The sequence below is a fragment of the Artemia franciscana genome, chromosome 19, assembly GCF_032884065.1.
Source record: "Artemia franciscana chromosome 19, ASM3288406v1, whole genome shotgun sequence".
Classification (NCBI taxonomy): Eukaryota; Metazoa; Arthropoda; class Branchiopoda; order Anostraca; family Artemiidae; genus Artemia; species Artemia franciscana.
In genome coordinates, this window is record NC_088881.1 from 31,257,637 (window position 1) to 31,284,244 (window position 26,608).

The 26,608-nt window shown below is 34.5% G+C and overlaps 3 protein-coding genes across 4 annotated transcripts in view; 2 read left to right on the forward strand and 1 right to left on the reverse strand.

Annotated features, from left to right (window-relative positions):
* Positions 1-2,033, reverse strand: part of LOC136039553 (polyamine-transporting ATPase 13A2-like) — a 119,458-nt gene extending 117,425 nt beyond the window's left edge. The window contains exon 1 of one of the 2 annotated variants that reach the window (XM_065723390.1): positions 1,872-2,033. In XM_065723390.1, the coding sequence (XP_065579462.1) occupies positions 1,872-1,932 (61 nt within the window). In that variant the 5' untranslated portion in view covers positions 1,933-2,033. The remainder of the gene's footprint in view (positions 1-1,871) is intronic. The other variant, XM_065723391.1, reaches the window with a different exon arrangement.
* A 614-nt stretch (positions 2,034-2,647) lies between these two features.
* Positions 2,648-4,714, forward strand: LOC136039124 (uncharacterized). Its single transcript, XM_065722610.1, has one exon. The coding sequence runs from the start codon at positions 2,648-2,650 to the stop codon at positions 4,712-4,714; it is 2,067 nt and encodes a 688-aa protein (XP_065578682.1).
* An 11,464-nt stretch (positions 4,715-16,178) lies between these two features.
* Positions 16,179-26,608, forward strand: part of LOC136039557 (AP-3 complex subunit delta-1-like) — a 206,770-nt gene continuing 196,340 nt past the window's right edge. Inside the window, exon 1 of the mRNA XM_065723397.1 lies at positions 16,179-16,297. Within this exon, the coding sequence (XP_065579469.1) occupies positions 16,202-16,297 (96 nt within the window). The 5' untranslated portion in view covers positions 16,179-16,201. The remainder of the gene's footprint in view (positions 16,298-26,608) is intronic.

Genomic DNA, 26,608 nt, shown 5'->3' on the forward strand with positions numbered 1-26,608 from the left:
AAAAATCAGTCACCTGACATCCATAGCTTAGGTAAGCTTATTACCTTCTATCATCATTATGTATGAAAGTCAGGTTGGCCTCAGAGAATATATTACTGTCGTTCTTTTTCAAAGAAAACACAAATAAAGGCATTTTCAATGAAAGTTTTTTAAAAAAAAATCTAGAGGGACAGTATGGGGTGATTCCCTTGTCCCTCTTGTAATTGATGCCACTGGTCTCAGATTTCTGTTTTGCCTCTCTTCAGGTTTTTAAAAATTGCTATTGAGCCTTCTTGAAAAAATGGACTTTCTCTACACCATTATGATTTAAAAGCTAGATGTTATTGATACACTTAAACATAGAAACTACCAAAGCCATACCCAGGGGGTTGGCTACCAAGTTTCAACCCCACCCCAAATTTTTTCAACTCGTAAAAAGTAACAAAATACATATAAACAAATCGTCCCATGTTTAGTACTTTTTTCACCCCTCCTCCCCCCAACAAAAACTTGCATATGCCCTTGAACACACAAGAAATTTGAATAAATAAAAACAAACCTGAGAAGCCAATAAGAGAAAAAAATTTAACTAAGAAAGAACAGAAGACTTGCAGGGTTGCCATATTATAAAAACTAATTCTTGAATAATGAAATTGTTGAAGTTTTTATTTGGGCAACTGCCCTGTTGTAGCACCATAGTAATCACATATAGCTGGCACATTCTATATTACATCAATTAAACAAAAATTAAAAAAGCCTCTTCTTTGATAAATAAATATTGAAAGTTTCCATAGATTAACATAAAAAAATGATATTGCATAAATAATTACTAGAAGAATTGCTAAGGATAACCTGCACTTAATCATAATTTGGAGTGAGAAACCCCTTAAATTAACCCTGTTTAAAGGCTTAGATAAAACACTTCAAAACATTGTTATCTAAACTTGACAAGAGGGTTTGTTTAAATGCCTACATTCCAGTCTTAACTATACCATAAAAGGTAATAATTGTTTTTCAATGCTTGTGATCTAATTATGGAATATAGTAGCTTAAAAAACAGTGAAAACTTGAATTTTTCTAAGGTAAGCAAGGATTTACACTTTTAATAGTAATATAGGATCAAATTTGACCAAAATATAAGCTGTAATGCACAAAAAGCTGTGTTATATAGAAGAGGGGGAAGGGGTATAGTTAGGGACCTAAAAATAACTTCCCAGGATATACTTTAGCCTGTAGACACATCCCTGAAAGTTTCAATTCACTAGCCCAACAACTTTCCAAGATAGCAAGAAGTCAATGGACTAGAATTTTCCCCCAATTGTAGCACCTAATCATGATTTTGAGTGAGAAACCCCCTTAAGTTCAATCTTCTATTAGCCTTCCCCTTTTTAAAGGCCTTTGATAAAACATTTCAAAACATGGGGTTTGTTTAAATGCCTACAATCTAGTCTGAACTATACCATAAAAGGAAATAATTGTTGTTCAAAGGTGAATGTTATAATTATGGAATATAGTAGCTTAAAATACAGTGAAAAGTTGTCTTTTCTAAGGTAAGCAAGGATTTATATTTTTTTTTTGGTGATATAGGATCAAATTTGACCAAATATAAGTTGTAATGCACAAAAAACTGCATTATATAGAGGAGGGGGGAGGGCATATAGTTAGGGACCTCAAAATACCTTCCTGGGATATACTTTAGCCTGTAGACCTATCCTTGAAAGTTTCATTTTCCTAACCTAACCCCTTTCTGAGATAGCACGAAGTCTCTTAACTAGAATTCTACCGCGAAAAGTAGCTATATTGTAATTTTACCGAAGCCTACGTTAAAAACAAGTTTTTATAACCTACAAGTCTATCCTAGTGAAAAATACTTTAACAAACCACAGGCCTACCCTCCTTTGAATCTTTGATGTTTTTAACTTCATCTAGATAAATTGCTTGTCTGTCTTTCATCTCTTTCCAGCAGGTCGAAAAAGAACAGAAAAATTTATCTAAAACAGATTAAAAACAGCATTTTCCCATACTAGCAGACTGGGTATATTCGTTTTCTTCAACTTCATAGACAATTGCAAAAACGCAGCATTGCCATTCGATGAAAAAGTCATTAGATCTTAAAAAAGACTTTAAGGATGTGTTCTAAGCAGAGATTTATCAGTTACCGGCGTTACTGCGCGGTTACTGCCCATTTTTAGCTGCAGTAGACCCGCTGGGAACAATCCCAGTACTCTGACAAGAAGCATCGTGTTTTCAAATTAAAGGCCTTTTTCCGCGTCAACCAAAGAGACTGTTTGAGCTCAACCACTCGGTGTGGTTGAGCTCAACCGCTGTTTTTGCGTGAAACAGTGACAAACCAGGTTGTCATGAAAAGTGATTTTGCGTGAAACAATTGACTGGTTGAACTCTAATTTAACCAGAACTGTCATTGTTTTTAACCTTAGGGTTGTACCATTCATAATTGTTGGTTGACCTTTTCAGGCGTAGATTTCGAAAAGAAGAATTCGTAGGCTATAAATAAGTCTATCTGGTCAAAAAAAGGTTGGTTTACACAGTGGAAAAAACACAAATTCTTCAGAATATTCAAAATGGGTTCCGGCAAGGGAGAAGCACAACTGACAGTCTTCTAAGCATTTTGAGAGATTCACTCTATGCATTAAATAACAGGAAAGTCATGATACTTATATTTCTAGATGTTAAAGGTGCATTTGACAACATTGTCCACCGACAAATATTAAATGGACTTGTAAAAGCAAACATCCAAGGCACACTCATGAATTTTTCAATAGAATATATGTCTGGCAGAGAAGTTGCTGTACTTGTTGGAGAGTCAAAATCAGAAAACAAGGTTCAAATTAAAAGAGGAGTTCCACAGGGAAGTGTCCTTGGTCCTGATTATTATAACATATCTGAACATGACATTCCTATTAAAGATGATGCATGCAATGGCTGTATTTTTGCTGATGACAATAAGACATGGACTGTCCAGGATACTGTAGAGGAAGCTGAAAAAGAAGCCCAACAAATACTTCTCCAAATAGAAACATGGGCAAGTACTCTAGATATAGTATTTGAACCATCCAAAGCAAAAGCCATGGTAATAACACAAAGGAGAAATATCAGACAACCTGTTTTGAAATTTTATGGAGAAAATATAGAAATAGTAAAAGAATATAAAGCCCTAGGAATAATACTGGACTGTAAGATGAGATTTACCAAACATATAGAAAATCTGAAAATATCATGCCTTAAAAAGATAAATCTTCTGAAAATGATGGCAGGGGGGAGGTATGGAGCTAACTCAGCAGTAATGAGAGAATTTTACATCAAGTATATACGACCAAAAATTGAATATGGGGCCACTATATATGGCAGTGCAAATGAAGGTCTGCTAAATAAGCTAGAAGTTATACAAAACACAGCTATAAGGATTGCTTTTGGTGCAAAACATACCACACCAATTCCATTCTTATTAATTGAATCTGGCATAGAAAAACTGTCAACAAGAAGAGATGTACTATTACTTAAATATATTCAGAAACTATGGACATCAGATAAAAATCATCCAATCAAGAAACATATTGTCAAGCGTGGGCTATTCCATACCATGAACCCAAATAAACTAAGGAAACATTTAAACCCATTTGAGAAAGCAGAAGCACTGATGACAGTAGAAGGCTTGAATTTCTCTATTACTAGAATGTTGCAATATAAGAAACCCATAGAAACCCCACCATGGCTTTGGATGCAAATACCCTGTACCATAGAAAAAATACAAAAAAATGAAAGAAATCCACTACACACAAAAATGGAATTTAACAAACTTATCACAGAAAAATTTCAAAATTTCTGTCTAATATATACTGATGGATCCAAAATAGAAGGAAAGGGAGTGGGAGCTGCAGCTTTTGTTCCTCAGAAGAACTTAGTGGCATCCAGATCTCTAGGACAATACTCAACAGTCTTTGAAGCAGAAATTGAAGCAATAGAGATAGCGCTTGATTTAATCCAAAAGGCCACAATAAAGGACAAAGAAGAACGAAAATTTGCTATTTGTAGTGACTCAAAAGCTGCTATACTGAGCTTACAAAATTTTACTTCAAACCAAAACCAAGAAGTCAGCTTTTGTTACAACACACTTCTCCAATTGCTCCAAAATGGATATGAAATTCAGCTTGTATGGACACCAGCACATGTAGGTATACAAGGCAACGAAATGGCTGATAAACATGCAAAAATAGCAGCAGCACAACCCCATGACTGTGTAGAGGGAAATGAATATAAGGAATTGAGAGCAATCAGAGGAGGATTGAGAAAAAGAAGATTTGGACTTTTGAAGGATTTAATCCATGGTCAGCTTGTAGCCCAGAAAAAACATAACCACTTTGATAGTAAAATTTATAGTAAGTTGAAAAAGAGAAATTGTAATTTGTTATTCCGTTTTCGATCAGGTCATGTAAGTACTAATGCTAGACTATTTAGGATTGGGAAAATTGATAGCCCTGTTTGTAAAGCTTGTAATTTGAAGAATGAGACTGTACATCACTATCTAATTGAGTGTCCTTTTTATGAGAGACTTAGAAAGGATATGAGAATTATATGCCAAAAAGAAAAGCTAGGCAGTCTCAATGTTAGTCTTATGCTTGGGATAGGGATAAATGATGATGTTATAAGACTTGAAATGATAATGATGTTTTTGAAATTTGTGAAATTTAGTGGCAGAATGGATGATTTTAGCTAGGATTATATATTATTTTAATTATAAAAAAAAAAAAGATTTTTTTTTTTTTTTTTTTTTATATGTTCTAGTGTTATGGAATAAATATTGAAGAGGGTGGAAAGGAATTATTTGCTTGTTGTGTGTTATTTCTGTATTCATTGTTTATAAAAAAAAAAAAAAAAAAAAAAAAAAAAAAAAAAAAAAAAAAAAAAAAAAAAAAAAAAAAAAAAAAAAAAAAAAAAAAAAAAAGACTGAGAGAAAAGAGATTATGAAGTTTGTTTCAGATTACTGCATCAAGAAACAAAGAGAAAAGTGTGGAACAAGGAAGATCGTCTCAACAGAAGCTGGATTCTAGAGGAGACGTTAATAATCAACAACAACAACAACAACAAATAAGTCTATATAAAATAAGAATTATAAGCTGACAAATAGAATTCTAGCCACGCAAAAGTAAGGTTTAATTTTGTTTTTTTTCGTATTAGGGCTATTTAGATAAATGTTGGGTTATATCCTGCAATTTGATTCACATAGGCCTTAAGACAGGAAGTCAAGAGTTTGAATATGCTTTTGAAAACTTATGTAGATACTTGGAAATCTTTGTTTCATCCTTTTGATACCCTAGGCTTGACCTTAGCTTGGTAATTTGGCTTCAGAGATAAAACCTTGATGAAGCAAGACCCTAGTGGTTATAAAGCATTGTTAATCCAATTACTATTCTTACTAGATGCTTCAAGATGTGTTGCATCTTTGTCAGAACTCTTTACATTTCAGCCTTACCCTATAGGGCCATGGATAAATTTTCAGGTCAAACTCTAGTTTGGCTACTGTTTGCTATCTTAGAAATGGGTTAAGTCAGGAAAATAGAACTTCCAGTAATGAATCCAAAGCAAAAAATATGTAAAATTCTAGTTTAGCTAATTTTCACTATTTTGGAAAGGGAATAGGTTACAAGAATGAAACTCAGTAATTAATCCAGGGTCAAAAACACTCTGGGAAGGTACTGCCAGGCTTCTATGTCAACACTTTTCTGATTTCTAAGTCTTAGATAATTGCTTACTCAAAAGGTCTATACCTATACTATTGAAATTTTGACAAAACAAGATTTACCTTAATTTTTAATTATCAGTTTCTTTTACTCTGGCTTTAGCTCTTAAAATGCAATTCCTTTTATTTGAGTAGCATTTTAAGCCATATCAATATTTTTTTTTCAAAACTTAGGAAATGTCTGCATATCTTTAAAACCTTATAAAGCGGATTGAGGAAAGCTGTGAAACAGTTTCTTTGTACTCCATGTAAGCAGACCTTCCCAGAACATACTTTAGCCCCATCCCTGAAAGTTTTTTTTTAATCTCACCCCCTGGTGCTCTTTTACACATTGTATAAATTGTGAAGAAATGCCTGCCCCCTTGCTAAAAGTCTTAGAAGTATCTTATATCAAAATACACCTGATACAGTTTAACTTTTTAGAGATGACACAGAATAGCATTAAAGCTGAGTATTTCCTTTGCAAGAAATGTGTCCCTTCTGTTGTAAAGCATTTTGGATAGACACTAATCTAACCATGGGCGTATTGCTGTTGCAAATGGTTGTGCTTAAAATGGTTTGGAACACAAATAGCAAATGTAAATTTGCTTTTTTATCATTATTTAAGACTAGAATATCACAAAGCTATGCAATCACATTGCTTGTTGTATCTTAAGTAAATACAATCCCTGATGGAGTTTTGTTGATACCTGTCTTAAAATTAATTTGTCTAAATAAAATATATTGTTTATGGGACAGTAGAGAAAATGGCAACAACCATGAATTGAGTTTTTTTCAATATTTCTTTTTTCAAATAATAGTTCTCTGGTCACATTTGTGTTCCTTGCTAGGTTGTTGGCACTCTGGTTTGGGAATCCTTTGTCCAAGGGGTACAGGTTTAATTCCTGGCATTGCTAGTGTATTTAGTTTTTACCAGCTAAGTATTCACCATGCTAGTTTACATCTTAAGTAAAGCAATCCCTGCTGGAGCTTTGTTGACACCTGCCTTACAATAACTTGTCTAAGTAAAATACAATGTGCATTGAAGATTAGTGAAAATGGCTGTAAATCCATCTTGTTTTTTTTTTTAATATTTTTTTTTTTAATAGTTGTTTTACTCTGGTCTTAATAATGTTCTTGGCTAAGTGGAAAGCACTCTTAGTAAGGAATCCTTTGTCCATGGGGTACAGGTTTGATTCCTAGTATTGCCTGTTTATTTGTTTTAAATGGGGGTCAGTGATGTTAGACAGATCTAAACCAGCTCTAAATAGGTAAATGGAGAAATATGCAAAAGGTAAGCAGGGAGGGTGTACAAAAGCACAGGATTTCTGGCCCCCAGCCCTGAATTGCAATTCTTGGCCAAAGGGTCACAAAGTGGAAATTAGCACTGCCAGTTTAGACCTTGATGTGTCAGTGCTGCCATACTTACTTACTTGCATATTTGTGTTGAGTTTGCCCACATTTTATCTTCATTACTATCTAAAATCATTTAGACACTCAGCAAACTGTCTCAAAGCACAATTAGTATTGAATAGTTTTTGGGCCTTACTGACTTTCCCTTTATAGCAAAGGTTTATTGTTGTGTATAATGTAGATATTTTAAAGTAATCAATCATTAAGAAGTCCTTTTTAGTTTTATCAAGTTTTTGAGTAATAACCCTTTTTAATTACCTTAAAATATTTATTCAGGTCCTTTACTATTGGCTGCCCTTTATATTACACTAATGATTGAAATATATTGTGGTAACTAAAAATTTGGATAATCCAACCTATTTTACCATCTTAAGGTTGTTTACAAAGGTGTATGAAATATTTAAGTACTGACTTAGCTACAGAAAACTTCTAGATATAATAAAATGTAAGCAAGATGGTTCTTACTTTGACCATATCTATGGAAGCACTAATGAGAGAGTGGGTAATTTGATGCATTTGTAGGATTGAGTGAGATGAGAAATGAAGTGTAGGTTTGATGAGAGATGGCTGGTGAATGTGATGAGGGATGAATGTTTTGCAAGATTTTAAAATTTTGGACAATTTCTCATCTTGACAGTAGAGTGCAGAAGTAAAATTTTGTAATTTTTTTTCTTTGTTTCTGTTATGTTAGACAATGTTGAATATTCTAAAGTGAAGTTTCTTTTTTGTTTGGAATTGGCATGGCCCTAGGGCTTTAGTGCAATACAAATTACTAATGTTTATTCACTTTCTTTAAACAAACACAAGGTCTATGTCTTCTAGCTTTAACAAAGTCAAATGTTATTTTAAGACCAGGGATTTCAAAGTAGGTCAAATGAACTTCTGGTAAAAATGAGCAATTTATGAAACATCTAGATTAAAAAAAGTCTTTTAGACAACAAAGAAGACAATTGAATAAAGAAAAGTACCTTATATCATAATTGTTGTGCACCCTTAAGATAGAAATGAACAAAGCTTCAATTAAGATTCTGTTTTGTTTAAACAGACAGAAGGGACAAACCTCCAAGCTTTGACAAATACAATCTCACTTTGTGGCTCCGATCTTTTCAAAGGGGACTTTCTTTGGATTTTTTCTATCCAACTAAAACTGAAAAGGACAGCATGATATACAAGTGACCTTCCAATTACCCTACATAGCAAGAGAAAATCATTAAGTTAGGCTATGCTTTATCTCAATCCCCCTCCCAATGTGCAGAAATATGGCTCAAATTTCATATTTTCAATGCATTTAACCTCCTGTCACCTGTTTTTCTAGTTATTGTTTGTCACATTTGTTTAACTTACAGCTACATGGGATGAAGTTAGAGAGACAGATTGACAAAACAAATGGAAAATAGGAAATTTCAGCAATAGATTTTTATATTGGGAGGATTGAGGGGTAAAGTAGAGCAAAGTTGTATATAAAATGTTTACCAGCTATTATTCTAAAAATTATGAAGCATGAATTTTTTTTTTTTTATTATTATGTTTCTTTCTCTTCAGGTCCTTCTCTAGGGCTTTACCAAATCAAACATTCTATGCCCAGAAAAATTAGCAACAAGGTATAGTCTATATGCAAAGGCTTATGTTATTTAACTATGAATATGGAATTTATATGGCAATCAGGAACTGGATACAGGCTAAAGCAAGTAAAAAAGAAAAAAAACATCCCTAGTTAGCTCAGGAGACTTTTAATAGATTACTCTTCAGATAATTGCCTATGATACATAATTTAAATATTTACCCCTGTACAGTAGGGCGTTAAAACAATTTATCACAATGTAAGATACAGTATATTTAGATATGATGCTGATTTACAAATTCCAGAATTCTTTGTTGTAGTTTTCATAATTTTGTTGATAAAGTTTTATATATTCATCATATTTTATTTTATGTCATTAACATTAGCCAAACTTAACTTCTCAAGAGAACTTGAATATGGTGGCTATAATGCACAAGTACTGCAAAAATCTTACAACACATTATGTGTTATGGTAACTGTTCAGTGAGAAAAAAACTGTTTTCCTAGTTTAGCTTAATATGTTATATTTTTGTGCTTATCAGAAATATTTTGTTAATTTTAGGCAGCTGTCCCCCCTCAAAAAATTCTTAAACATTTGCTGGTTTATACTTAACTAGTATTCTACTGAAAACAAAAATTAATATATATTTTGTATTGAAGAAACATAAAGCCCTTTGGATTTTTTTTTTAAGATTAAGCAGTTTGCTATTTTCTTTTGATTATAGAACTGCACTTAATTTTTTATGATTTCATTAAATTTGAGTTAAATCTAACAAATAGCTGTGCTTTGGGTTATAAAAGAGCTATTAGATTGTTATATTACAGACATGTTGGTTATGAAGTGTTAGGACCAGAGAATGACATTATAACTTGACTTCAAAACAACTTCTCTGTTTTTGAGCTATATAAAATTCTAGATAACTATTGCTCTCTGAATTCAGGGTTCCTCTGTTTTGAGTAAGATATTGATAATCAAATGGAATTTTTGGTCTTTATATAGCTAAGATTTTGCTTTCAAATCAGTTAGGTAGGCCTACTGTTCTTTTGTTAGGCTAAGCCTGTAATAGTGCTTTATTGTGAAGAGTCAAAATTTGTAGGGATTGCAAAGGCTAGCCTGAACAATATGTTATTACAAATTATTAGGTTAAACTTCTGTTTGGTAAAATTCTAGTTTAGATAAATTTGTATTATCTTGAAAAAGGTTTAGGTTAGGAAAATGAAACTTTTAGGGATGGGTCTAGAGACTAAACTATATCATGGGAAAGTATTTTGGAACATCTAACTCTACTCTTTCTCTCTCTTAAAAATGTTTGCCTTAAATTACCTTAAATCACATTGTCTAATGAAATAAGGATTAAATCCTGTAGAATTGCTTGTTAGTGATGATGACAGTTGGAAATCTCAATATTTGGTCCACACCCTTAAAAATGCTTGTGTTATAAAAGTGAAACCCTTGCAAAATAAATCTTCTACTTAAATGACAAGAAAAAAGCATTTTTAGTGTCATAACTTTGCTCAATTTCAATTTATGAAGTTTCCAAGATTTGGAAACTTTCAGGAAATACATTTCCCTACATTTAAATATGAAACACTGATATGGCTTAAAATTCTACTCAAATAACAAGAATTGCATTTTCAGAGCTAAGACCAGAGAAACAGAAACTGCTTGCTGAAAATTAAGGTAAGATGTTGTTTTACCAAAATTTTAATAGTTACAGACCAGTCCAGTAAGCAAAATTCCCAGACTTAAAAACAGAAGAGGGTTATCACAAAAGCTTAGCAATAGCTTCTCAGAGTATGTTTTTAGCAATGGATTAATCACTGAAAGTTTCATTCTCCTAACATAACCCCATTCAAAGATAGCAAAAAGTAGCTAAACTGGAATTTGACTGGAAATTTAATCTATAGCCTGGTAGGCTAGTAGAATTCCAAATCAAAACAAAAAGAAGTCAAACTAGAATTTTATCCTCTGTTTAGGGTAGCTCAACAAAGCTAAAGTCTTATCATTTAGGACTTTTTATAGATGATTTTACTTTTACAGTATGAATACAACATTTTCCAATATATTACCTGAACAATTTAACCAAAGATTCCACTAATTCAGACCCTTCCTATCTCTTCAAATATACCAGAGAGCATGCTAGATCATTTTTCAATTCTCTCTGACCTACAATTAATGTGAAATATGTCAAATCCGGAGGAAATTAAGCCAGTGCTAAATCATTTAATTATAATAGAATGACACTCTTAATACTTTACGGATGTTTTATGTTTGAAATTTTTTGCCCAATCCGACAAGTAAAAAGAGTGTTTTCGCGAACCAGTTTTGTTTGAGCTCAACCATATGTAATTTTTTTCCGTTTTTGCGTTAAACATACAAGCTGGTTAAACCAAAGCTGTCATTGGTTAAACCAGCAGGTTGACGCGAAAAAAGGCCTTAAATTTAAGGGTGCGTTCAAAATTTAAGGCTGCGTTTTTAAGGGTACGTTCCAGGCGAAGGCTTTTCAGTTACTGCGCGGTAACTGCCCATTTTTAACTGCAGTAGACCCGCTGGAAACGACACAGTAAGCTGACAATCAGTAGCTGGGATGCCAAATTGACACATTTTGTGTCAAAATGACACAATTTGATGTTGCGTGACACAATGACACATTCAGTGGAAATGATGACACAATCCGCGAAAATGACACATTTTTCAATAAAAAATTATACAATCGACAAAAATGACACATTTTTCAAAAAAATGACATGTTTTTGTCATCCAAGTCTTTTGTTTTCAATGGTAATAAAAGAAAAGTAAAATTTCAATTTTCTACCTCCAGAAAAGCTACAAATTAATGGACGAAAATAGCGCTACCTAACGGTGGCAGTAGTACACAAACAGTGCGGAATACAGCACAGATGCCATTACCATATTTAAAATTTAAACCACGCGAAGAAAACAGCCATAGGCGGAAATTTCAAATCAAATGCACACTGAATTTCTGAACTTAATTGGCTTCTTGATTGAGTATTTGATGTAGCCAACTGGTACGTACTCAATAGTAAAAAGTAAACAGCATGCAGTTTACCAAAGCTGTATGCATTAGCAGCAATTCCCATTTTTAGGAGTACAGGAGGGGTATCCCACCTCGGACAAGATTACAAATTTCCAGAGATGTCTGTCCTTCAGAATAATTAAATAAAAAAAAACAAGGTTTTTTAACTGAAACTCTTTCTCTCAACTCCACTTTACAGTAAAAAACTTTAGCGTAAAGAGCGGGCGTTTATTTTTTTTTATTAAAACATGTTTTTTTTTAATTTCTGAAGGTTTTTGAATCAATCCATGTTTAGATTTTAGCTCTCCGCAGATGAATAATTAAAACGAAATTTACAAATTTATTTTTTGGCTAAATGCCTTTCTCATAGTTTTGATTGAGTGATTTTGAGAAAATAAAGAGCGGGGGAGGAGGCCTAGTTGCCCTCCGATTTCTTGGTTACTTAGAAAAGCAAATAGAACTTTAAATTTTTACGAATGTTTTTATTAGTAAAAGATATGCGTCACTTACAAAATAGCTTACATAACGAACTTCTGTATTCTCATGTTTTTATTACAGATATGAGGGGGCTCACCCCCTCGTCAGTACCTCGCTCTTTACACTACAGCTTAAATTTTCTCCGAATTCCTTAAGAATGACCCTTGAATCACAAAAGCCGTAGACTAAATAGTTGAAACTATTAAAAATACTTTAGCGTAAAGAGCGGGGTATCAGGAAGAGGTGAACCCATCATATGCGTAATAATTTCTGTTCGTTTTAAGTTTTAATGCTTCTCCTTACTTTCAGTTGAAATTACTTTTTCATGTTTAATTTTTTCTTTGTTTTTTTTAATAGTGCTAGGAAATCCTTCACTCCCTTCATGAAAATTTTCTTCCCCGATAAATTCCTCGATGGAAATTTCCCACAGCATATCCCCCTCTTCTCAACCCCTCCCCCCAACCAAAAAATCCCACTGAAAACGTCTTTACACTTCCCCATAAACATTACTATATGTATTCACTGGTCAAGGTTTGTTACTTGTAGCCCCTCCCACTGGGACTGTGGGGGAGTAAGTCGTCCCCAAAGACATAGTTATAATGTTTTCGACTATGCTGAATAAAATGGCTATCTCAGAATTTTGATCCGGTGACTTTGGGAAAATAATTAGCGTGGGAGGGGGCCTAGGTGCCCTCCAATTTTTTCGGTCACTCAAAAAGGGCACTTGAACTTTTCATTTCCGTTAGAATGAGCCCTCTCGCAGGATTCTAGGACCACTGGATCAATACGATTACCTCTGGAAAAAAACAAAAACAAACAAACAAATAAATACGCATCTTTGAGCTGCCTTCTGGCAAAAAATAAAAAATTCCACTTTTTTGTAGATAGGAGCTTGAAACTTCTACAATAGGGTTCTCTCATACGCTGAATCTGATGGCGTGATTTTCGTTAAGATTCTATGACTTCTAGAGGGTGTTTTTCCCTGTATACTTATATATTTGTAATCAGCATTAAAATACGATTCTTTTGATGTAGCTGTTGGTATCAAAAATCCATTTTATAGAGTTTTGGTTACTATTGAGCCGGGTCGCTCCTTGCTACAGTTCGTTACCACGAACTGTTTGACCCATCTGGCTTAGTTAGATTGAAGCTGGTTGAATGGCTTACATAATGAGTAAATAAAAAGGTTAACCTAAAAAGCCGATTATATATAGAGCTGATTACGATTACGACGTCATTCGAAAAGTCTATTTTCAATTTAAAGTCAGAATTAATCGTTCGTAAAACTTTTATAAATCTAAACTTACCTCCTTTGGCCGCCCAGACACAAATTCATAGTGTGTAACATTAATTTAATAGAATGTTTCTATTTCTTTCATGACGTTACAAAAAGGTCATGATCCCAAGAAAATAGGATAAGGTTAAGTTTACTCCTTTTGAACTAATTTGGAAAAAATTATATATTGAAAACTCCAAATAAAGATTTCACAATTAAATATGATATCACTTGTCAAACAGTTCGTGGTAACGAACTGTAGTAAGGAGTGACCCGGCTCAATAGTAACCAAAACTCTAAAAAATGGAAGTTTGATATCAATAGCTACATCAAAAGAATCACATTTTAATGCTGATTTTAAATATATAAGTTTCATTAAGTTTAGTCTAACCGATCAAAAGTTACGAGCCTGAGAAAATTTGCATTATTTAAGAAAATAAGAGGAAACACCCCCTAAAAGTCGTAGAATCTTAACGAAAATGACACCATCAGATTCAGCGTATCAGAAAACCCTACTGTAGAAGTTTCAAGCTCCTATCTACAAAAATGTGGAATTTTGTATTTTTTTGCCAGAAGACAAATCACGGGTGCGTGTTTATTTGTTTGTTTTTTGTTTTTTTTTCCCCAGGGGTCATCGTATCGACCAAGTGGTCCTAGAATGTCGCAAGAGGGTTCATTCTAACGGAAATGAAAATTTCTAGTGCCCTTTTTAAGTGGCCAAAAAAATGGAGGGCATCTAGGCCCCCTCCCACGCTCATTTTTTTCCCAAAGTCAACGGATAAAAATTTGAGATAGCCATTTTGTTCAGCATGGTCGAAAACCATAATAACTATGTCTTTGGGGATGACTTATTCCCCCACAATTTCTGGGGGAGGGGCTGCAAGTTACAAACTTTGACCAGTGTTTACATATAGTAATGGTTATTGGGAAGTGTACAGAAGTTTTCAGGGGAATTTTATTTTTTTTGGGGGTGGGGCTGAGGGGAGGGGGCTATGTTGGAGGATCTTTCCTTGGAGGAATCTGTCATGGGGGAAGAAAAATTCAAAAAAGGGCGCAGGATTTTCTAGCATTACTATAAGAAAACAATGAAAAATAAACATGAAGACGTTTTTTTGAAATGAAAGGAAGGAGTAGCATTGAAACTTAAAACGAACAGAGATTATTACGCATTTGAGGGGTTCTAAAAATACTTTAGCATAAAGAGCGAGGATATTAGGAGGAGATAAATACCTCGCTCTTTATGCTAAAGTATTTTTAGTAATTTCAACTATTTATTCTACGGCCTTCCTGATTCAGGGATCATTATTAAAGAATTGGGACAAAACTTACGATTTAGTGTAAAGAGTGAGGTATTAACGAGGGTACAAACCCCCTCGTATACACAATAAAAATATAAGAATATAAAAGTTTTTACGTAAGTTAATTCTTAAGTTACGTATATTTTTTACTAATAAAAACGTTCCTTAAAAATTGAAAGTTCTAGTTGCCTTTTTAAATAACTAAAAAATTCGAGGGCAACTAGACCTCCTTCTCCACCCCTTATTTCTCAAAATCTTCTAATCAAAAGTAAGAGAAAGCCATTTAGCCAAAAAAAAAAAAAAATAATATACAAATTTCATTTTAATAATTTATGTGCGAAGAACCAAAACCAAACATGCATTAATTTAAAAATGTTCAGAAATTAAATAAAAAAAACTAATTTTTTTAGCTGAAAGTAAGGAGCGACATTAAAACTTAAAACGAACAGAAATTACTCCGTATATGAAATGGTTGTCCCCTCCGCAATCCCTCGCTCTTAACGCTAAAGTTTGATTCTTTGCCACAATTCTACTTTTTAAAACAATTAAAACTTTAGCGCAAAGAGCAAGGGATTGCGGAGGGGACAACCCATTTCATATACGGAGTAATTTCTGTTCGTTTTAAGTTTTAATGTCGCTCCTTACTTTCAGCTAAAAAAATTAGTTTTTTTTATTTAATATCAAAAAAATGACACATTTTGTCACACATTATGGAGTCTGAGATTTATTATGGAATATGGCACGTTCTGTGGATAAGGGATGACATATTGTCGAAGATTGTCCTTTTCGACCGACTGTCTATGGATAAACTGAAAGCAGGTTGTCCTCATTTGGGTTGGGAGTATGTCATAAAGAAAGATTTAAATAAATCGAAACTTCCTGAGAAGGTGAGAGGGAGGATGGGGGATGAGCATAATTAGCTGTGTTGGCTTCAGGTTGCTTGGTGCTGCGGTGAGCTATTATTAGTAGTATTACTAGTAGCTAAGTGGTTAGCGCTTTGGGTTCCGGCCGAAGGGTACAGTTTTGATCCTGACCTGGCTGGTAAGTGTGCTCGAGACTGGGGTAAGTGACATGACTCACTAGCTCAGCTATAGTCGACCCATCGCTAAAAGGATTCCTGAATAAATTTGGGGAAAGAAAGCAGGAAGGGTGGCAAAAGCATAAGAAGGCTCTCCCCCATTACGCTTATTGGCTGAAGGGCCACGAAGTGGAGGTCGGCCCTGCCAGTTTTGAACTTGATTATATAGTTCCATAATGTCTACCTATACTTTAACCATAATCAAGTAAAGTCCTAGCCTCAAACGAACTTTTACATTAATTTAATTTCTTTGTATGTTTCATTGCACTGTAACGCTACCTATAGCTATTTAATTTCAAAATAAATATTAACTATTTTTGAAGAAGTGGAAGAACAATAGCGAAATGGCTCTAAAAATTGTGAAGGGCAACTTAGAACGTATTCTTGACAAAAACCTTGCTGACTTAGTGAGAGGAATTAGGAATAACAAAGATAATGAAGTAAGCTCCTGTTTAAAACTTATTTAAAAGTTTTTAGAATAATTTAACTAGGTAGAAAGGGTTTAAATTAACAGACTATTCACGAAGCTAGGACATACATTTACCTTTATAGCTAGAATTGCATCCTGAATCTAAATTTGAAATGTATTTGCATCAGAAATGATTTCTATTCCTACCTCTATATATATTCAAATTCAGGGTAGAGTAAAAAACCAGTATCCAATCAAGCAAAATTATGGAGCCTAAAACTAAAACTCTCACATTTTGTTACCAAAGAGGAATTGGAAAGAATATATGGTAAAATTCTAGTTAATTGAATTCTTGCTATCTCAGAAAGGGTTTAGGTTAGGAAAATGGAACTTTCAGGGATGGGTCTACAGGCTAAAGTATGTCCCAGGAAGGTATTTTAAAGTACTTACCTCTACTCCTTCTCCCTCTGGAGAGCCCTTAAATTTGCCTGCATGACAGGTCTATACCTATTGAAATTTTGACAAATTAACATTTTACCTTAATTTTCAGTTACTAGCCTAGTTGTTTTTTCTCTGCCTTTAGTTCTAAAAATGCAATTCCTGTTATTTGAGTAGGATTTTGAGCAATGTTTTTTTTTTTATTTAGGCATAAATGTATTTGCATATCTTTAAAACCTTATAAAATAGAATTGAGCAAAGTTATGAAGCTGAAAACAATTTTGTTATACTTCAATTAAGCAGAAGATCTATTTTGCAAGGTTTCACTTTTATAACAAACATATTTTTAAAGGTCATCAAAAGTCAGGGCCCTCTAGAGGGAGAAGGAGTAGAGGTAGTTGCTTCAAAATACCTTCCTGGGACATATTTTAGTCTGTAGATTCATCTCTGATAGTTTCATTTTCCTAACCTAAACCCTTTCTGAGATAGCAAGAAGTCAATTAACTAGAATTTTACCAAATGTATATATCAGAGAAAAGATAAAAACTAAGCTATACTTCAATATAGTTAGTATTAAAATTATTTAAAATTAAACACCTGAAATTATTAGTTTATTGACTAACCTACAAGGACCTTTTTTTTGGAAATAGGTCTACCAATTATCCTATTTTGATGCATATATCCTTTAAATGTTTCAGTTTTTTTGACACATTAACAGAAAGCTGACTTTCTTCTGATTCTAACTATATAACTTGTTATTTTATTGCTTAATATTTATTATAGGCCTATAGGCTGAATCACAAACATTAAACATAATTTTTTTTCTTTTGTCAAAACAGAGACCATATATCTTTCTGGATTGTATCCTGTTTTAAAAAGAAAAGATTTAAAGGCTCTCAAGTCTTCTTATTTTTGTTTCCTCTGTTTTTTGTTGTATCTTCCTCCCTGGTACAAGAACAGTGATATGGTAACAAATTTCAGGGCTCCAGCTCCAGCTTGATACATTTTACTATTAACCCTTTTCATGATCTTCTAAAATGTTTTCTACAGTAATTTAATGTGTTATCAGAATTTGTTTTTTTTTCTGTTTGTTTGTTTTTATACTCTGCTGTTTCAAGTGGGTCACAAATAAATTATTATTATTATTATATTTTTAATTTATGCTGACTAATTATTGATGAAAATTTGACCAAGAAAGTGGGGTTCTTGTTACTGCTCTTGCATTGAATCATGCTGTAGTAAATTAAGGTCCATTCATGGAAAATATAGGATTTAGGCTATATATTTGATTATTAGATAGGGGGTAGATAAAGTGGAGCACTCCTTGGAATAGTATTATAAGCAAAACTTTTGAATTTTTTAAAGCAGTTAATAGAACTTTAAAGTGTTTGCTTTTGAGTTGATAAACAACTAAACTAATGCACAGAAGTGTGCTAGTGGTACATTCAATTATAAATTGAATCAATTGCCTTGCCTGACACTCATTATAGAATGGCCAATATTTTGACTTCAGATGCTTGTTTGCCTCTGATTCTAGGTAAAATTATTGGTCTCAGTTTTCAATTCTAAATCCTTGGTTCAACCTGCCTAAGACCAAATATATTTGCTAATTCTCAAATATATTTGCTCAACCCAGCATGATGAACATGGTAGAACCTCCAACAGATTGACTCTAGTTTGGCATTGTAGAGTGAAATAATGGAAAATTTTCAATTATAATTTGAATTTTTAATTATAATAGAAGAACACAGCATGCCAATCCAGGGAGACCCTCCAACAGATTGACTCCAGTTTGGCATTGTGGAGTGACATGAGAGGTGTAGCATAAGTGGAAGATGGTAACATCAGCAATGAAGGGGGAATTAATGCCAGGTTTCTCTTCTCACTCAATTGGACTATCTGTCTTGGCTTTTTCTACAATTAGCCATGGTTTGATGCCCACAACCATTCCATTTAATTCAAAGACTGCTCCTTCACATAGGGAGTTCCAAAGCCCCATAACTCTATTTGAGAAGAATTTGTTCTAAATGAAAAGCCATTGCTGTTTTTCCCAAGTCCCAAAGAAAAGTAGACTTTCCCAAAAAGAGGTCTTTTACCCTATATATTTGCACATTAGGGGGTGGGGGGTAAAATTCAGACCTAACCTCTATAATTAGAATTGCATCCTGAATCCAAGTTTGATGTTCATTTGCATCAGAAATGAACTTTACCCTCACCTCACCAATGTGCAAATGAATTGGTATATTGGTATATTGGTATAAATGAATTGGTATGAATTGGTATATTGGTATAAATGAATTGGTATACCCTGAATTGGTATATATATATATGCATGGGGTTACAGTTCACTTCCTACAAATGAATGTTAAATTTGGATTCAGGATGAAATTCTGACTGTAGAGGTAAGTTTATTTCTTAGCTAGCTGGATAGTCTGTTAATATAAACCTTACCTAAAAGTAGATAGGCTACTTTAATTGAAGCTCATTAGGAGAGTTCTCATTAAGATTTTATGTTCTTTTCAAATGTAATAATGTTGTTTTGTCAAAAATCCATTAGACACAGATCTGACAAGTAGGTAAATTTCTAAGGCTTAGAAATCAGGTTGACATAGTAGCTTGGCAATGGCCTACTTTCCTTGAGTGTGTTTTTGAAAGTATTTCTCAGCCATAGAGAAGAGGCTCCTAAACTTGGACATAGGTTAGGTTTAGGATAGTTGGGTTGTCTGCCTACAATCTTGGAAAACTTATGGTTTCTCAATATCTGAATTTAAACAAAAGTTAGCCCTATAGCATAGCCTATTTAAATGTATAAATATTCTGTACCACTTTTCCTGTATTAGCCTAAATCTGCCCAAGAATGATTCTGGCTGATGTTTGATCAGTATCCCTTACTTTTGTGCTTGATTTGGGTATTTATTTTAATATTTGTTTTTTTTTGGGGGGTGTCAATAATTTTTGGGTAATATTTTCAATTCTCAGTTGCTAAGCTGCTTTAAGTTTAGATTATGATGTAACTTTATTTTTGCTTGTCTTGAGTTTCAATATGGCTCTATGTTTCTCAAAATTAATTTCTGTTTGTTTTTTGATTCCCATTGGTTCAATTGGTTCAAGGAACATTTTCTAGTTATCAGAATATCGGCTAAAGAATTAAACTATCAAACTAATTTAAATTCTTAAGTTGTATAAGGTGATATGAGCTTTGTCCCTGATTAAATTCAATATAGTTATGTTTACATTTCATGCAATTTGAAATAAAGTTTTGATATAATCCTTGAACAAAGACTTTGATTCAATAGTGATTTATGGGTAGTATGCTCAAAAGAATTCTCCTGGGAGAATGTTCAAATGGTTATGAAAATGAACTAAAAGAATAAATATGTATCAGAGGTATAACTTAGCTCTCATTATTTCTGACTCTTTAAACTCTTTTATTTATGATCTCAGTGTTTGCTAGGTGTGGTGCAAGGAAGTTGTCATTCTGATAACCTAGGTACACATAACGTTTTTAATCAAGTTTAGTAGCCTTCTCAAAATTCCCCAAAAGCTCAAACTTTACACCTTAGCAATTCCAGAAATTCTTCATGTATACTCATGACAAGAATACAAATAGTATCTTTTGGTTCATTTTAATCTCCATCTCAACATCTATAAAATTTAATCTTAACAACCTACGTGTTCCTGAGATACTGCAGACACTATGACACTCATTTTACAATTGGTATATTTTTTGAAGAGATAGCTCAACATCCCTTTCAATATTCCTTGAAATTTTTAACTAAATACCATTAGCTTATCCTGAGATATTATAGATATGGTCTTGTGACAATTGGTGTGCATATAGTGTCTTTTGATTCAGTTTATTGCTCTCAAAAGTTTTAATTTATTATACTTTACTGCTCCTGAGATTTTGCAGACATCTCATTTATCTCATCAATCCCCATAGTGTCTTTAAGTTCACCATGTCTCTCAATATTCTGCAAAAGACTGAACTTAATGACCCTTTACTTTTCTTGAAATATCAAAGATATGCTGTTTTCATGACCTATAGGCATACAGTGTCTTTCATTTAGATTAATATTGCCCTTAGCAATCCCTGAAAGTATCAATTTTATGCCTGTAGCTGTTCCTGAAATTAATATTAATAAGCCCAGAAATGCCTTATTGATAACCTTGTGTCCCTAGTATCTTCTGATAGTGCAACACCCCCTCAATTTGCCCTTAAAGTGTCAACTTAATATCCTTAGCCAGTTCCTGCAATATTACAGATGTGCCCTTTTGAGCACCTGAATGTCTTTTGATTTAGTATGGAATCCCCCTCAATGTTACCTTAAATGTATTGTCCATCAAAGAAGGAATTATCCTGTCGGTGATGGTTAGTCAAGATGTTGAGCCAATGTTTTGGCTACATCCCATTCTTGAAGCCATGACTTAGACAATCAATCTTTGTCCACAGCTCCCTTGAAGGCCTCCACATTAGGGACTGAGACTGCTCCTTCACATAGGGAGTTCCAGAGCCCCATGACTCTATTTGAGAAGAATTTGTTCTATAGTCTGCTTGTTTGCCACACAGCTTCTTGGTGTTTCCTCTAGTTCTTGTTAACTGGTAAAGGTCAAGCATATTTTGTTGCAAAGACTGAGTTTGCAGCATTTTGTGTGCCATGATAACATCCCCTTGCTTCCATTGATAAAAGAAGGTAGGAATATGTAAATTTTTCAGGCAGGATGGGTAGTCCAGGGTTTTACAACACTTTATTGATTTAGTTGCTTGACTTTGGACACTCTCTAGTTTTTATGGCACTTAGTATTAACCAAGTGACATATAGCAATTGCAAATTCTGTCAGTCTGTTGGTCCTGGTTTTGCTACTTTAGGTACTTCCAGGTAAGCTAGGACAATGAAATTTGGCAGGCATATCAGGGACCGGACCAGATTAAATTAGAAATAGTCGTTTTCCCGATTTGACCATTTGGGGGGAGTGGGGGGGGGCTGTTAATTCAGAAAAAATAGAAAAATTGAAGTATTTTTAACTTACAAATGGTAGATCAGATCTTAACGAAATTTGATGTTTGGAAGTATATCGTGTCTCAGAGCTGTTATTTTAAATCCCGACTGGATCTGGTGATATTGGGGGGGGGGGAGTTGGGAGGGGGAAACCTAAAATCTTGGAAAACACATAGAGTGGAGGGATTGGGATGAAACTTAGTGGGAAAAATAAGCACAAGTCCTAGATACATGATTGACATAACTGGAACGGATCCGCTCTCTTTGGGGTAGTTAGGGGGGGGGTTAATTCTGAAAAATTAGAAAAAATCTGATGTTTTCAACTTATGTATGAGTGATCGGATGTCAATGAAATTTGATATTTAGAAGGATATCGTTTCTCAGAGCTCTTACTTTAAATCTTGACCGGAACTGGTGACATTGGGGGGGGAATTGGGAGGGGGAAACCTAAAACTTGGAAAACACTTAGAGTGCAGGGATCGGGATGAAACTTGGTGGGGAAAATAAGCACAAGTCCTAGATACATGATTGACATAACGTTAATGGATCCACTCTCTTTGGGGTAGTTGGGGGGGGGGGGTATTCTGAAAAATTAGAAAAAATGAGGTATTTTTAACTTACGAATGGGTGGTCGGATCTCAACGAAATTTGATATTTAGAAGGATATCGTGTCTCAGAGCTCTTATTTTAAATCTCGACCAGATCTGGTGACATTGGGGGGGGGGGGGTTGGGAGGGGAAAACCTAAAACTTGGAAAACACTTAGAGTGGAGGGATCAGGATGAAACTTGTTGGGAAAAATTAGCACAAGTTCTAGATAGATGATTGACATAACCGGAACGGATCCGCTCTCTTTCTGGTAGTTGGGGGGGGGGTAATTCTGAAAAATCAGAAAAATGAGGTATTTTGAACTTACGAGTGGGTGATTGGATCTCAATGAAATTTGATATTTAGAAGGATATTGTGTCACAAAGCTCTTATTTTAAATCCTGACCGGATCTGGTGACAATGGGGGGAGTTTTGGGCGGGGGAACCTAAAATCATGGAAAACGCTTAGATTGGAGGGATTGGTATAAAACTTGGTGGAAAAATAAGCATAAGTCTTAGATACATGATTTACATAATTGGAACGAATCCGCTCTATTGGGGGGGGGGGTGGGGGTTAATTCTGAAAAATTAGAAAAATGATATATTTTTAACTTATGAAGGAGTGATCGGATCTTCATGCAACTTCATATTTAGAAGGACCTCGTAACTCAGATTTCTAATTTTAAATCTCAACCGGATCTAGCGTAATTGGGGGGGGGGGCAGTTGGGGGGACTGTAAATCTTAGAAAATACTTAAAGCGTTGAGATCAGGATGAAACTGGATGGGAAGAATAAAAACCTGTCTAAGATACGTGACTGAAATAACTGGATCGGATCTGCTCTGTTTGGTGGAGTTGGGGGGGGGGGGGGGTAATTTTGAAAATCGAGGTATTTGTAACTTACGAAAGGATGGCCAGATCTTAATGAAATTCGATATTTAGAAGGATCTTGTGCTTTAAAGCTCTAATTTTAAATTCTGACCAGATCCTGTGACATCGGGGGGAGTTGGAGGGGGAAACCGGAATTCTTGGAAAATGGGAAAATTGGGGTATTTTTATCTTACGAATAGGTGATCGGATCTTAATGAAATTTTATATTTAGAAGGAATTCATGTTCCTTGAAAGAACTCAGAGCTCTTATTTCAAATCCTGACAAGATCTTTGACATTGGGGGGAGTTGGAGGGGGAAATCTTGGAAAACACTTGGAGTGGAGGAATTGGGATGAAGCTTGGTGGATAGAATAAGCAAATGTCCTTGATACTTGATTGACGGAACCGTACTGGATTCGCTCTCTTTGGGGGAGTTGGGGGCAGGGGTTCAGTGATTTGGCGAGTCAGGTGCTTCCAGACGTGCTAGGACTATGAAAATTGGTAGGCGTGTCAGGAACCTGCACAAATTGACTTGATAAAGTCGTTTTCCCAGATTCGACCATCTGGGGGGCTAAATGGAGAGGAAACATTAGGTATTTATAACTTACGAGTGGGTGATCGGATCTTAATGAATTTTGATATTTAGAAGGACATTGTGACTCAGAGCTCTTATTTTAAATCCTGACCGGCATTAAGCTTCTTATTTTCCTTTTAAATCAATCTATTGATTCATAGAATTTTGTTAGAGCTCATACCATATGATCTCTTGGCTCTTAGCTCTTCTTGCCTCTTCATAAGTGCCATATGAGCTGTTAGCTCTTGTTTCTTTTTCCTTTTTTTAATGGGGTTACCATACACATAACAAATTCCAGTTTTGTTCAAACAAGTCCTTTGTATAGTTTTGCCATCAGCTTTGGTGACCTACTGCAGAACATTCTTTTCAGAATTCCCAAAGTCTGGTGTCCTTTGGAGGCAATTGACTGAGCATGTTGCTCAAATTTCAGTTCATCATCCACAAGTTTACCCTGGTCTCTTTCAGCATGGTAGAAACCAATCATCTCCCCAACACCATCTATTCCATATGTGATACTGACCCCTCATATTCTTTTTGCCAAAATGAATTGCCTTGCATTTCTTAATTTTAAATTAAACGACTTTTGTATGCCAATTTTTGAGTCATGGGCATACAGGATCATTTCATTTATGACAGATTGTGGGTATCATTGATATTGATGTTAAATAATGTTGGACCAAGGATTGTTCCCTGTAGTACTCTACTTTCCACTTCAGTATTATCTTTGTTTATTACACACTTTGTCAAACGCTTTGGTAAAATATAAGAGGATGAGGTCTACTGGGGTTTCTCTATCTAGGAGCTCTATGACAAAGTTGTACATATCTATCAGATTTGTATCAATTGATTGTCCTGATCAAAATCTCTACTGACTCTGCATAATAAGATTGTTGGAGTTGAGGTCTCTGACATTGGCAGTAATCACTGTTCCTTCCAGAATTTTCCCAACATTGGATGTAATCCTAATAGGGTGGTAATTTGATGGGTCCAATTGGCTGCCACCTTTCTGGATAGGGCTGATATTAGCATTCTGCCAGTCCTGAGGCACTGTCTTTGTATCAGGGATTTTTGGGAAAGTGCTGTGAGAGGCAAGGCCAATTCTGCATGAACTTCCTTTAATGTCCAAGGGTGTATCCTGTCAGGCCCTACAGATTTATTCCAGTTCAGGTTTTTCAGTCTAGCCTCAACATTGTCTATACTGACAGTTATTGGTGACATTGTATACTTATCAACTGTGTACTTAGGTTGATTGGGAAGTGGGTCTCTATCTGGGGAAGTGAAGGCTTTTTGGAACTCATTGTTCAGTGTCTCTTTATTTCGTTAGGTCTGTTAATAGATACTCCACCAACAGAAAGCTCAGTTAGTCTGAGTGTCTTCTGGGTTTTTGCAGGGAAGCATACCTCCGAAATTTCCTGGGATTTGGAAGCATTTGCAATTGCTTCTCTATACTCTCTTGTTAATTTTTGTGAAAGCAGTAAAGATTTATTACAGAGTTCCTTAAATCTATCATAATTTACCTGTGTTAGTATATCTTTATATTTTTTCCACTACCTTTTCTTTTTTGAATTGCCAGTTTAATGTTACAGGTGAGAAAAGGAAGAGTTCTTGGCTTATGGATCCATGTAGTTGTTGTATGCTTGTCACAAGATAATACAGGAATCTCTTTCACTTTGCACCATGATTCAGGAGCATCCGTATTCTCAATGAATGACCATTCTTCTCTTGATAGTTCTTGCCAAACTTGATGGCAATTTGTATTCACATAACTTGCATACTGATTTTTCTTAGGAAACAACCTAAGCTGACAAGCAATTGTAATATGATCATTTGCTCCAAATGGCAGTTGGGCCTCTGATCATTTCTGGGCCTCTTACTATTACAAAGTCAAGAACTCTTGGGGCTTGCCCAACTCGATGCATAGTTGGAAAATTAACTGCCTGGTACAATATATGATCTTGTAGTCATGTGAGAAATGGGTTAATATGACTAGCTTCTTCTTCTAAGGCATAACCCTCTGTCCATTGCACCTGGGGTAGATTAAAGTCTCCGTTTATGATTATGTTTTTGTTAGTAACTGGTCAACAGAGCTGATAAGTGCTTTTATTGGTCTCTCTTAGTAGGGGGCCCTAGGGCTTCTATACAGACATCCTGTTACAAATTGGCTATCATGGAGCTTAATTTTTACCCATACATGTTCTACCCAGGGTTCATACTCACTATTTATATAAAGGTGCCTGCCTGGAGGGATGCTCTTGCATAAATAGTAACTCCTCTACCTTCCTGTTTGTAAAGTTTGCAAAATTTTCCTGAAATGTTAAACTTATTTGCAAATAAGCCCTTTTGACAACGTGGATACATTTATACTCTTTTGATTTAGTTAGCAGCTGTAGTAGTAGTAACAATCACATCCAAAGTTGGGGTTCTAGTAGTGATAATCACAAGTTTGTTGTACTCATAGTTGTTAGTAGATGCAGTAGCAAGTACTCCCAAAGTTGGGGTTGTAGTAGTGATAATCACAAGTTTGCTGTACTCATAGATATTAGTAGATGTAGTAGCAAGTATCCAGTGACAGTAGCATAATGTCTTTCAGTTCAACATCTTCCTCAACTTTCTGCAAAAGACTCAACTTAACAGTCTTTAACTGTTCTTGAAATATTAAAAATATGCTGTTTTCACAACCTGTTAGCATATGGTGTGTCTTGATTTAATTTAATATTGCCCTTGCACTTGCAAATAATCACAGTATTAAGGATAAATAAAAGATATATAAGGATATTAAGGATAATAAATAGCTCAGACAGTTTAAGCTTTGTGTGTAAATACTATAAGCTAGATTTTGAACGCTGCATATCTGAGCTGCAGTGTTTTTACAGA